General features: G+C 45.8%; 1 protein-coding gene across 1 annotated transcript; it reads left to right on the top strand.

Moving 5' to 3' along the window:
* Window positions 1–8,208: 8,208 nt before the first annotated feature.
* On the top strand, window positions 8,209–11,442 carry LOC123130975 (putative NAC domain-containing protein 94). Its single transcript, XM_044550756.1, has 3 exons — window positions 8,209–8,781; window positions 9,653–9,957; window positions 10,341–11,442. The coding sequence occupies exons 1-3, from the start codon at window positions 8,595–8,597 to the stop codon at window positions 11,016–11,018; spliced, it is 1,170 nt and encodes a 389-aa protein (XP_044406691.1). The 5' UTR covers window positions 8,209–8,594; the 3' UTR covers window positions 11,019–11,442.
* The last annotated feature ends 2,300 nt before the right edge of the window (window positions 11,443–13,742 follow it).

Below are 13,742 nucleotides of genomic sequence, written 5' to 3'. Positions count from 1 at the left end.
TTTGTGCTTTTCATCTGGATTTACTTGGCACAATTAGGGCCTTCTCCCTCGCAGATGATATTTGGGATCTGAGAGGACATATTCAAGAGAACAAGTCATCATGTATCACTTTTAAGCTAGAGGATTTAGATGAGGTCATGAGCAACATGAAGACTAGTACCGTAAAAGGCTTGAACTACCTAGCAATTATTTTCATCAAAAAATTATGAGGAATTCTAAAAGTTCTAGTGATTGGCATTCTCAACAACTTTGTCCAAGGGTTTGTTCATACGTCTAGGCTTAGTTTTGGAGGTTTTCACAAGGTGAAATGCAAACAACATGAGGCAATTCGACTCTAATGCTCTGATTTTGTAACTTTTAAGTCTGTTGCCAAAGCATTCACAACTTTTTGTCTCCTCTAGTGCACAATATCATTAGTTGCCAAGGAGTGTTTCTTAGAGGTAGACAAGTTTTGGAGGATATCCTTTCTCTGCATTAGATTATCCATGAACTCAAATCAAAGAAGCTAATGGGAGTTTGCTTAACCCAATCCTAATAAAGCATACAATCAAGAGGTATGAGACATGGAGATCCCTTGTCTATCCTCCTATTTGATTTGGTTGTCCCTTCCTTTGCTTCCATTTGGATGTCGCTAAGGTGGCTGGCCATTCCTTGGTGTTATCTTGCATATGATCCATGGGGGCATAAAATCAAGTTTCACAAGAGTGAAGCATTGATATTTTTATAGTGATGGGGGGCAAGGAGTATGAGAAACATAACATTGCAAACAACTACAAATTTTCCCAGTTCCCAGTTTCATACCTAGAGATCCCAATAAGCAACAAGAAATTAGTAGCAACAAAATGGGAAAATAGATCAAGATGTTTTAGCGGGGTTGATCCATGTCGAGGACAATTTCCATCCTTGGGTGGGAAGTTGATCTTGACTACCTCTTGTCCTCTAGCTTGCCGCTTTTATTATTTGTTTGTTTATTCTTTTGGATGGCCTTCATGGCTGACAGGCTTCTTCCATACTAATTCCATGTATAAGAAACTCTGCTAGGGCATGATGCATAATAAATACTGACGGGTTTGGAAAGTGTTGGTTACTCTTAAGATTATCCATGGCATTTCATTTAGGGGATGTTTGCCTTCTTGACCATATTTGGAAGTGACCGGGCACAAGCTCCGAGCAATTGTGCTCTTTGTGAATCCCCTAAAGATGATATACACATTTTTAAGCACACAGCTATCAAGTTTATGTGGAGTTGTGTGAGGGAGCTTTTGAAGCGTGATTAAACCCCTTCCTGTTTGGTGATTTCGTTACTTCAAGTACGGGCGCCATGTGTCAAAGCTGTGGAATCATCTAGACATGCTTTGGAGTGCACATTTGCACTCTGTGGAATATTAGAAACAAGTTGACCACATAGTAGGTCAGGGGCAGACCCACATTGAGGGCCTAAGAGCCCACTTGAGATATGAAATGCCAATAGCACTTCTTTGCAATTTTAGCAAAAAAAAATCTAAAATTATGCCCCTATAGTTTACCCCTACTCAGGACAGTTTCTAGGCCCCCTCCTGGAGTAGGTGATCCTTAAGGACCCAAATGGGTGCTTGTTTAAAATGACACTTCTTCTACAACACAGGACACCATCTGGGAAGAAGGATATAACACTTTTGGGAGCGGCAACGACGGTGATCAAGGTTTTGCACCCGTTAATTAGATTGGTTGGGGATCAATCTTGGACCCAGTCATGCGTGTGGTGTTTGTTGTATCAAACCTTTGGATACTTTGTCTAACCACTCCGTTGTTTTGGGATGTAATCGTTAAATTGTTGGATTTAGTGCATCGTTCGGGTGTTTGTACGATTTAGATGTTGTCCGTTTGATGCTTTATATATATAGTCAAGTGATAGCATATTATCTATAAATTGGCAGACATAGTCATATGGGCCCCTCCCCAAGCAGTGGCGGAGCTTGGGCTAAAATCTAGGGATGAGGGGACAATATGTGTTTTGGGCTGATTTTGCTTGAGATATGGACCAAATACTAAGGGGTATTCCAGAAAATTTTCATGGGCTGGGGTGTGGGGGGGGGGGGGGGCAACGGGCCAGGTTGGACCCTGAGAAGCTCCGTCACCGTCTCCAAGGATAAAGAAAGTTCATTGTAAAGATAAAGATTTTGCTGTCGTGGACAGGCCAAGAAAAGAGCTTGCACTTGGGCTCAGCCATGGCGTGCTGGATCTTGTCGGCATCAAATTTTAGGTGGCCCCCCTAAAAAAAATCAAATTTCGGGTGGCATCCGTGAAACTGAATGTTGTAGGCCGAACTCAAAATAAAGACGGTTCATTGTAAAGATTTTGCTATGGATGACGAGCCAGGAAAAGAGCTTGCACTTGGGCACGGTCATGGCGTCCTAGATCTTGTCGGCGTCAAATTTCGGGTGACATCCGTAGAACTGAATGCTGTTGTAGGCTGAACTTGCAGAAATTAAACGCAGGAGTGATATTCTCCCTTCTTACCTGTGAGACTCCGTGATACAAGAGACCACAGTAGTACCTGCTGCAGTGCACTGCACGTGAGCCCTCTTTGTTTGTGTAGATATGAACAGATCAACACTTTTCAAGACCTGGATTCTTAGTGTAGAGCAGCGGTGGTGGCGACCAAGAAGAGTCGACTGCTAATACGGAGGTTTGACCGCATGAAACTCTGCAAGGAAAGTACAGCGCCTCGCCTAGAAGTCATGAACAGATCGCACAGGCACATCGAGCAGCAGTAATGTGAATCAGGACACTCGCTTCGTTTGCACGTAACATGCATTATGGAGCCCTAGCCCGAGCGTACGTCCCGGTGCACCGCGCATCCATGCATGCATGCACGCACGCGCGCATGGCTGGGCTAATCGGGATGGCTCCGCGGCTTGCTCTGTGAATCTGTGATCGCTGCCCTCTCGTTCTCCGCTGCCCGCCTCGTTCCGGGCTGCTGCACGGTTGTTTTCGTCCCGTGTTTCCGTCGGCGTCGTTCAACGAGTGCGGTGGTGGAGTGAGAGCTACTCATCCCGTTTCGGGGTTCTCCGGCCCGGTCTGGGAACCGGAGAGCCCGGCATGCATTATGATGGCTTGGTGTAGCGTAGCGTCCCATGTTTGACACGTACGTACGGTACATTTGGAGTACTAAATAATCATGGCTTAAGTCATGGACTACACACAGTCAAAGACGCGGCGAAGCAAGACATAAACTGTATATCTCGAAGCTGAAAACCTTGAGCCGACCACACCTAAACCACCCAATATTACCAGTTCCTCCTGTAAACTCATTCCCATTAAAGCATCTACAGCCGGACCTCTCAAATACGTCTCAAATGTCCATAGTTGTGGACAAACACTCGGGCTGATCGGCACCCTTCATATCCAGCCTAAAGATAAGATGGATATGAGGCAGCCCGAGCGCGTCTGGCATGTCAGCCCGGCCCACCACTGGCCCACCCTGACCCCACAAAATCCCCTTCCGGAGCAAACCCTAGCTCACTTCACCGTTGGCGAGGCGGATCTGCACGGGCTGCCCAATCTGCTCCGCCCGCCCAACGGGCTCCTCCACCTCCGGTCGCTGCTCCGTGCGGGCCGGGTTCTAGTGCATGCTCCACGCGGGCTGGGTTCTAGTGCATGCTCCGCGCGGGCTGGGTTCTAGTGCCTGCTCCGCCGTCGTCGCGGATGCAGACTCCGGAGTCGGAGGCACACGCCGCCTGCCGCGAGAAGCAGAGGGCAAGGGAGATGGGGGGGGGGGGGGTCTGACACGGCTGCGCAGTCCGCCCGCCGCCGCCGCATGATGTCGTTGCCCGACGAGGAGGAGTGTCTCCTCCAGTGGGTGTACCGTCGGTCACTTACCACGGCGGAGACGGACGCCCGACGGCTCCGGAGGATCAACGCCAAGCAGCTCCGGCTCGGCATTGAGCAATCCGAGCGGGAGGCGGCGATGATGGCCAAGCTCAAGCTCAAGCGCAAGCAAGACCACATCGTCCGGCGCTTGCAAGGCTACATTGTCATCTCCTCCTCCTCCTCCGACGGGTCCAGCTCCGACGTCGACCCACCTCCTGCTGCGAAAGCCTACAGCAGCGCCGCCGATCGGAAAGGCAAAGGGCCGGCAAGGAAGTGGTGAAGCTCACCCTCTCCTTTTATATAATCTAGTTCTAGTATGTATTTACAATGTGTCGGATCGTTGAACTGTGTAAACTATGCCTGTTCGGTGATCTTTTGGTAATGTTTATGTAAATTATGCCTCTTTGATATTGGTTTATATGTCCATTTTCTGTCGATTTTGATGGTTTGGTGATCTACGTACTATGTTGCATGAATTTGTATGGATATAGAATCCCGGATATGAGATATGCTGGTGTGGAGGCGCGGATTTAGAAAGTGCCCTGGATGCGCTTTTGAAGGGTCGGATTTGCAAAGTCTGGTTGTAGACGGTTTTATTGTCCATTTCAAGCCGGCAAATGTTCAAACAGAAAATGCATTTATGTTGCAATATGTATGACATCTGTGCTCACGGCTCAGTATCTGATAAAAAAACAAGAGCGGTAGTGGAGAAATGTTATGTCCTTGTGGTATATTTATCAATATCTGCTTTTCTTTTCCCTCTCGCAAGATGTTAGGGAAAGCCTTCCTCCACTCGATCTCCGTTGGTGAGTCCGTGGATTCGCCTTTCCTCCGCCCGCCACTCCGGCAGGCCAGTGGCGGGAAGGGGATTTCTGGTGACTCGTCTCCGGCTAGTAGATAGGTAGGGTGTAAGTTCGCACAGGGGCGGCGTTTGGACGGATGGCGGCGGTCCTTTTTCGAGTCAGTCTTCCGGGCTCCGATCCTTCTTAAGTTCATCCGTTGGGATGGATTAGACTGAGCTCCGGCGTAGATTCTTGTCAGCTCCTCTAGGCGGGGAGGTTAGGGTTTCTCGCCATGCGTACGTAACGGCGATATTTGATGTCAAATTCTCCAGATTGATATAAGGATTCAACGGCGATGACTACGGCTCCGGAACGCCTGTTCTTAGGGGCACGTGAACGAAGACTTCCTGAATGTTATCGACAAAGTCTTTTCGGCTCCAGTATGGGAGCCGGGACAGCGGCACATCGGCAGCTCATTCTTGCAGTTGCAATGGTCGTTTGGTGGTCCATGGACCTCGATGTAATTTTTATTATGTTTGAGGTTTTTTTATTTCAAGTGAATCCTTATAATAAATCTGATCTTTTTTTTTACCTGGAACACCATGCATTTCAATTAACCAGTGGACACGGTTAAATCACCAGCCACGGCACTGAGTACATCAGGAGGTAAATCATTGAGCCAAATACGCTCACTACCCCTCACCATCCTATAACCAAAACTAGCTAGTTTATGCGCAGGCAAATTACATCTGATCTTTTGGAAAAGAAAAGTTCGTTGAGAAAAGCTGAGAACGGTTTGAGCCGTTTTCCGGGCTCGAACTTTGCCAAAAACGCCAAGTTTACCTGGGCCCGAGGGAGCCACTGTCCCACGTCCCAGGCCACACGTGCACGGGGGCAACGGACGAGGTGCCAAGCTCGGCGTGCGACGCGGTTACACGCACAAACACGGCCTCGGCGCATCGATTGGCCGCGTAGGAAGGAAGAGTACAGAGGGATTAAATTGGGAGTCTGCACCCTGGAAACATGGGATCCTGGATGCTAAACAAACTTATTACAGAGGCCACGCGTACCGAGGGGCATGCGACGGAGGAGACTTGAACCGGAAGGGTTTGACCCCAGCCGCCCGACTAGACTAGGCAACATCAAACGAGAGGCCGCACGAGTGGGTTGGGTTGAGGCACACGGCCCGATCAACGGACAAGCACGACTGAGTAGGAGAGAGGCAGCTGCTGCGTCTGGCCCACTGGTCAGTGACCGACTCGACTCACTCCGTCGCCCGCCCGACCATTTCAGGACGCCATGATGTAGAACAATAGATGTTTTTTTCTTCGACGAACCGACAGGAGCGCTGCCTTTTCATTTAGACGAAAAAGATGATTTACATACAAAGATGGAGGTGATATATTTTTGAAGGGAACTACTTTTCGTTTAGACGAAAAAGACGGGGTTATGTAGGTGATAGGTTTTTGAAGGAATCTGCCTTTTCATTTAGACAAAAAGAAGTTTTTGAAGGAATCTGCCTTTCCATTTAGACGAAAGAGATGGTTATGTGTGAAGCTGACAAAACACCGAAGAACACTACTGATGCAGTAATCCATTGCAAATCTGTAGAACAAGTGTACAGATGCACCCATCAGTAAGGTCTTCAGTAGTTCGTCACCGGCAAGAGGCCAGTGAGTCGCACTCGTGGATGGATGCAGCAGCACTCCTAGTAGAAAAGAAAAGAACTGCGTGGATATCCACGAACCGACTCGTAGCACAGAGGTTTGACCCTAAGACCATCTATAATCCCCTATTACTAGCAGTGACCTCCCAACATCATTTAATTCCAAGGTCCTTGCACTGTTGGGTGCTCGGAGGACAGGGTCTGCAAAAAACTTGGGTCCATGGGATTTTGGGTTTCATACTTTCTTTTTCTCTTCTCTCTCTGGTTGGTGGTGAAGAATGAGGAGGCTACACTTGGATCCACGCAGGATTTTCGCATCAATGTCTGTAGAAGTTCCCCGTGATGCGCCCAATGCTGCACGAACGGGCAGGTCTGGATTTTTCCGGTTAAAGTATGGTGGCATGTGATTATGATGGTGGCCTAGTGACAGTGAGGCATCTTCATTTTTCCCATACCTTGGCTTCTTTCACCTTAGCAGCTGTAGCCCCATGCATGATGCATCCATGGTGCAAACATCAGATGCATAAGATTTATCACATGCCAGAATACTGCATTTAGAAGAGTAACCGATTTTGTCGAGAAATGTGATACAAATTATACACAAATATACTCCCTCTATCCAGAAATACTTGTCGAATAAATGGATTAAAAACGGATGTATCTTGAACTAAAATATGTCTAGATACATCCATTTCTCCGACAAGTATTTTTGAACGGAGGGAGTATAATGTATAAAGGATGACAACTAACCTTTGCTTGGAGCTGGAATTGGTTGCACAGGTGAAATAGTCAAGAGAGGTGTGCATCTAGTCCATACCAATGGATGTGCTGTTACAGACAAACGTAGGACTTTCAGAGTAGTGACAACCGAATGCGTACAAAGGTAGTTAACCCCCCTTGGCTGTAACACATCAGCAACTAATACTACATCACTATCCATAGAGTAAACTAATGACTGAGGCCAGATTTAACTCAGGTTTGACCATTCACATGCTTACAACAGCCAGAGACATTAGCATCTTTTCAATGGGACAGATAAGTAATTTTACCGGATATGACTCGTCTTTTTGGCTCCATTCTAGGAATGAGAAACGTGCAACTACCAAGGTGAGTGATCGGTATTTCCCTCGTTCTTTTCTTTGATTAATGATTACTGAAAATACAGGTTCATAAACATCAGTTTCCTCATTCGGAACTTTTTTATTCTTCTATTTTCTGTCAGGGGCAATGTTCAAATTAGGAGCACGCAAATTGAGCAAATGCATTCAAATTCGTAAGCAATATCCTTTGACTCCCATTTTCGCTACCGTTTAGCAGTTATCCTTAAAACATAAACTATAAAGGTGAGAGAGAAAAAAAGATAAGAATGAAAGGGAAAAGGCATGATTTGGAAGGAATTTTTGGATCAGGAGCGGGATCAAACGTGGGGAGGGGATATAGATGTTGATACCAATGTAAAATATAGTTGGTGTCAGAGGGAATTACACTCCCAGTGTTCCAATATAAAACTGTACTTACTTGGAATTTGGAAGTCTCTTGATGTCTTGGGAATTGTTACTTACTACACATCAACTATGGACAAGGAAGCCACAATAAAAAACATTAAGCTAGCAATCTAGTGAGCTAGTAGATTATTCTCTCAGAAGACATAATTATAAGCAGTAACACATATGTCTGAACTATGTCAGATGCAAAGCAACGTTAATTAACTAATTGCTAAGTAATCTAAAGAATGCTAATCCCAAAATGGCAGCAGAATTTGTACAGTTCATTGAGATCCTCGTCATGGAGTAAAGACCAAAGAGACCCTATAACAAGAGTTCAACGACAGGTGTATTCTAAAGATCTGCTATAAGAGCCTGTTCTTGCGTGTGTGCAAAGGTGTGAACAATAAGCCGAATAGCGGGAAGGAAGACCCTACAAAGGGAGCAGCTAAGAGAGCTAAGTGCAAGTCTGGGACTTAAGCTCGAGCTTCCTTCTCTCTTTAAGTAGCTGCATACCATAGTTCCCTCATAGTTTTCCTGCTTGCTTTGCTTGATAAAGAACAGGCAGTGCTTAGAGCTAGGTTGTTTAGGTTAGTTCAATCTTGCGTTCAAGTCATCGAGCGTGATCCCTCTTCCACCTCCGTGATCAGTAGAAACCCAAATCCTTAGCTAGTTCCTGTCCAGTAAAGTCTCACCTAACACATCAGTCATTAGGGTTTAGTACGCTGCTGATAACTAGGGCTAAGGTTAGCTTTGATTGGGCTAGTTACTTAGCATCCAGCCACCGGTTTGTTTTACGGTGGTAAGGATATGGAGGAGATCAGGAGTGATGACATGGAGAAGCAAGATGAAGTTATGTTACCTGGCTTCAGGTTTCATCCAACTGATGAAGAGCTCGTCAGGTTCTACCTCAAGAGGAAAATCCAGCAGAAGTCTCTTCCGATTGAGCTTATCAGGCAGCTAGACATCTACAAGTTTGATCCATGGGATCTCCCAAGTAAGCTTCTATAAACCCCTTGTGAACTATCTTTTGCTTCTCTGCACAGACCAATAAAGAGCTATGAAGCCTTTCTATTCTGCAATAAGAACATTACTTGCTCATATATCTTCTCTCCGCATGACCGGGATGAAGCATACATGCTCCATCTTGTTGGTACTTTGTAATTGAGTACATATTTTCTTTTCCCACTGGTTTAACAAGAGAAAACTCTGTCAATATTACATGCATATTTTGGTTAGTTGTCTATTTGAGGTTGTGCTACTGCATAGGGTTTTTTCCACCTCTTTTCTAGTGTCCACGAGTAGACAGCACCCATATATATATGATGAAGCCAAAGAAATTTTAGGGTTAAACCTGGGGAAAAGGCTTACCCGTGTAATTATCAGGATTGGAATAACTACTAACTACAGTAAATAACTGCATGCACCTTGACCCATATGATGTTGAGAAACTTGGCACATGATATCCCATCTTCGAGTTTACATGATCCTACTACTGTAGGTGCTTACTGAATATGTCTTCTAGTGGTTCATCATGTTAAGGCTGAATAGTTGATTTATAAGTTTCAAAGTTGGTTTCTCCATGGTTAATAAGTCCTGCAGGCATGATTCATGTGTATATCTCACTATTATTTCTTGACCATGATTGCACCAAACAGGGCATAGGATTTTTTTTTAGGCTAACTGGCAGGTGTTCTGCCTTTTCATTAAGATTAGGAGAGAAACAGGGTATTACAAGAGGAGCAGGGGGACAGGGCATAGGATTAAGTTAACTGATCTTTGGTTATACACTGAGTTGCTTAATAGACGCCGTGAAACTTCTTTTTGCTCACGCTTACTTACCAAAACTTTTATTTTTCTCAATGAAGAACTAGCAAGCACTGGAGAGAAGGAGTGGTATTTCTACTGCCCAAGGGATAGGAAGTACCGGAACAGCACAAGGCCTAACAGGGTGACCGGAGCAGGCTTCTGGAAGGCCACCGGAACCGACAGACCAATCTACTCCTCCGATGGAAGCAAGTGTATAGGCTTGAAGAAGTCTCTCGTCTTTTACAAGGGTAGAGCAGCCAAAGGTGTCAAAACAGACTGGATGATGCATGAGTTTCGGCTGCCATCACTCACCGACCCTTCATTGCCGCAGAAGAAGCCACTGGAGAAGACCATTCCACCAAATGTAAGCAACTCGCATGCTGCAACTTTGAGAGAAAATAGCTCTGAATTTTTCACTGAACATGTGAACTTGAATGCAACTTATGTAGGATGCCCCCTAAATCTTGAAGAACATTGCTGCTACGTTAAAAATACATGTCTTTCAAACATTACACTAAGATAACTTGCAATATATTTCTTTCGGAAAAATATAAGGACTGCAAAACTGCAAATGCCTGCAGATATATAAATAGCACAATGCAAATGTTCAGAATATAGTGAATTTTATTATGTCAGACATGGATTCGCTTAATCTTTCCTCTCTGTTATAAGTGTAAGATATTGTTTACCTTTCACAAGAAAATCACTAACCGACATATTTTCTTTCCATTTTCTCCTCATGAGCAGGATTCGTGGGCAATCTGCAGGATTTTCAAGAAAACCAACGCCACAGCGCAGAGGGCGCTCTCACACTCATGGGTCTCTCCTCCATTACCCAACACAAATGGGGCCTACATACCTCCCCACTTGCAGACCACACACAGAAGTCGACACACCTCAGAGAACACATCGTCCGCAATGACCAACATCATCTCCTCCAACATCCAGTTCAGCAGCAGTGGCTATTTTCCATCGATAATTTCCTCCTGTCAGAGCACTCTCAACATCATTGACAGCATAAGCAGGCCAGCTACATCCATAGTTCTCCCACCATCAGATGCAGAGCACCAGGCCATGAGTATCCTGTCGGCAATTCCGCTTGATCTTCCGGCTGGGATGGACATTGCATCGATGGTTATGAACGCGTCACCCATCACATTCTCCAACATGGACAGATCAGCCCCCATGAACATTGAGTTTGCGCAGCCGCAACAATGCAACAACAACAACATGATCAGCAGATGCGTGGTCGACCTGCCTGATATCGGCAACAACGTCGGCGGAGCTCCACGGTCCATGAATTTCCCATTCAACAACCTGCAAGGGCCGCTTTCTGATGACTGGAGAGCGACCGTGCCTTGGGACTCGCTCCCTTGCACCACCGAGGCCTCGACGAATTACCAGCCGACCAAATGCTACACTTAGTTTGTACTCTGTAGCAATGTAGATTTGATTTTAGAGTGCAGTAGAGAGCAGTACCTACCTCCATCTGCTAGTATTACTGTTAGCATGAAGAGGTATTAGAGTTTCGTTCTGTTAACAGTGAAGCTAACAGAACTAATGTGTGCTACAATGTAATAGGATGAATTCGTGCAACTAATCACCCTTCTGTGCAACGTAGGAGCTGTTGTAGGTTGTAGCCGTGCCCTGTGTAAACATAGCTCAGCTCCAATTTTGTCCATAGTTGCATGTACTGCAGAATTGTGCTATTTATGGTTTCTGAATGAACTGCCTAATCTGATCGTCTTCGCTTCTTTTTCCCCCAGTTTTGAGATAAATGGAGGGTTGTCGGTGCACGTACCTTTGTGTAAAAGGATCACTGGTATAGGAAGAAACAGCTCGCTTAGTCCGCTTCCCTGACAACAAGGTCGTCCGTCGTGCGCCCAGTAGGACTTGGCTCTGAACCGGCGGCGAATCGTACGGACTGGTCAGTCCACGAAGCCTCCCGCGTTGCGCATCGGCGCCAGGCAGTCTCGGTGGGGCATTTCGCCGAACGAGCGGTGCGCGTTCCCCAGGCACGGCTTTGTGGCCTGCTATGTACTTATGCAGGGAAGTTCGCGGAATGGCGGCCGCACCTGTCACTTGCTCGCATTGAATCTGCGGTCTCGACGGAGTACACGAGAGTTTTTGACGTTTGCGGCGGCCGGCAGATGATGGAAGAGCGGTTGCCGCTGCCGGCCCTGCTGCTAGAGGCTGCGGACATTTTGACGTTTCAGATTAGCACCAGGCCGTTCTCAAAAACAAAAGGATTAGCACCAGGCCGCCAGGAATTTACGGCTTACTTTGGTTCAGATAATGGTCCGAAGTCTACTACAGGCCGGCTTTAGACCCATGCGAGAATGATCGACCTGGTCACGAATCTGCAATGCTAAAAAAATCACGAATCTGCCAAAGTGCTAGCCCTGCCCATCAAACGCGAGCATGAATCTGATAAAATTCGTGATTTGGAAAAAGTTCATGCAGGTAGTGATTTGAAAATCACTATTCCACCTTTTAGGTATCATGAAAAGTGATCCCTGTGAAGATCGTGCATTTCAGTTCATGATATAATATAACTAAATTGGATAGACCTTTCACCTGTTTAGCTAAGAAAGAATAGATACAGAGATGAATAATACTAGATTGATATGAAGATCATGAGCTGCCCATAATGAAATCGCCAGTAGTAGTGAATATCTCCTTCTCTAATCCAAGATTGGAGAAAGAAGATCTAAGCAAATCTTTTAAAAATATCATGAGTTTGAAAAAAATTACAAATTTTAAAACAATTCAAAAAAATAGTTTACAAATTTTAAAAAGTTAGTAAATTTGAAAAAGTTCATAAATTTTAAATAGGTTCCGAAATATTAAAGAGTCATTAATTTGAAAAGGTTCAAAGATTAGAGCAAAAACAAAATTTAAAAAGTTATCAAATTTTAAAATACATTCACACATTTAAAAAAACATTTTTGTCAGTTTCGTCATTAGTTGTGTCATACTACTTAATTTTGCTACTAAAATCTCAACTACTAAAAAATGCCACTCAGCATTGGTATCGTCTGGTCAAATTAATGATCCATGTGAAGATCATGCATTTCAGTTCATGATATAATATAACTACCACCTTTAGGTATCGTGAAAAGTGATCCCTGTGAAGATCGTGCATTTCAGTTCATGATATAATCTATCTATCTATCTATCTATCTATCTATCTATCTACTATTTACTACCCATATAAAAGCACGAGAGGGCGGAGAACCAATACATCTCAGCCGTCTAATGGAGAGATCTGACGATCAAAATCATCTCAATGTTTAATGTTTAGCATCAACCACGCTGTTAGTGTATGGTTAAGCCACTAAACTTTCCTCCACGCAGCAACTCACGCCCTCCGCTTAATCCTCCTCTGCCCCGCTGCATCCGACGCGCCCAGCCGCTCCTGCCCCTCCGCCCCCACTCCTGGCTCCGCGCTCGGTCGCCCCTGCTCCCCGTCCGCCCTTGCTCCTCTACCACAGCCAACACTCCTCCATCAGTGCCCGCCACGCCCGGCCTCCCCCGACATCCGCGCCCGCCCGGCCGCCCCTGCTCCCCCGCCAGTGCCCGTTCCAGACGCCGCCTTGCGCGCCCCCGCGCCCGGCCGCCCCCAGCGCGCGTTCGCTCCACGCCTACCCGCGCACGTCGCCGACGGCCCTCCATGCCTCCCACGACATGCTCATGGAGCTCTTTCTGCAACAAATCCCTCACCAATTGGAGCGCCAAGGAAGCCCATATCCTTTCTCGTAAGTAATCATCATCAATAAAGAGCGACCCGCAAAAAAATCATCAATAAGGAGCGAGTATTAATGCTCAGTTATGTGCTTGTACTGATTTCTTCACTTCCCCATGGATTTACCTTCACACAGATGAATAATCATCATCCACCTGCATCTCCATTATGATCAAAAGAATGTTCTCCATTTAAGGACCTGACAATCACGCCTAATCATGGGAATGCAAATGCCCTAGGTGAAAATCTGCGAGAACAACTGAATTGGGGTCAAAATTGGGATGCCCAAGTGTCTGATGAGAAGATAATGGAATACAACAGGAAGCGACCTACAACCCTCTCCATTGCCCAAAGTAATCTAAGCTAGAGGAATTCTTATTAATGCTGATGACGTTCTACGGCAA

Source organism: Triticum aestivum, chromosome 6A, assembly GCF_018294505.1.
Source record: "Triticum aestivum cultivar Chinese Spring chromosome 6A, IWGSC CS RefSeq v2.1, whole genome shotgun sequence".
Taxonomy (NCBI): Eukaryota; Viridiplantae; Streptophyta; class Magnoliopsida; order Poales; family Poaceae; genus Triticum; species Triticum aestivum.
The sequence above is the reverse complement of the archived record's forward strand: the minus strand, read 5'-3'. Positions and strand labels throughout refer to the sequence as shown.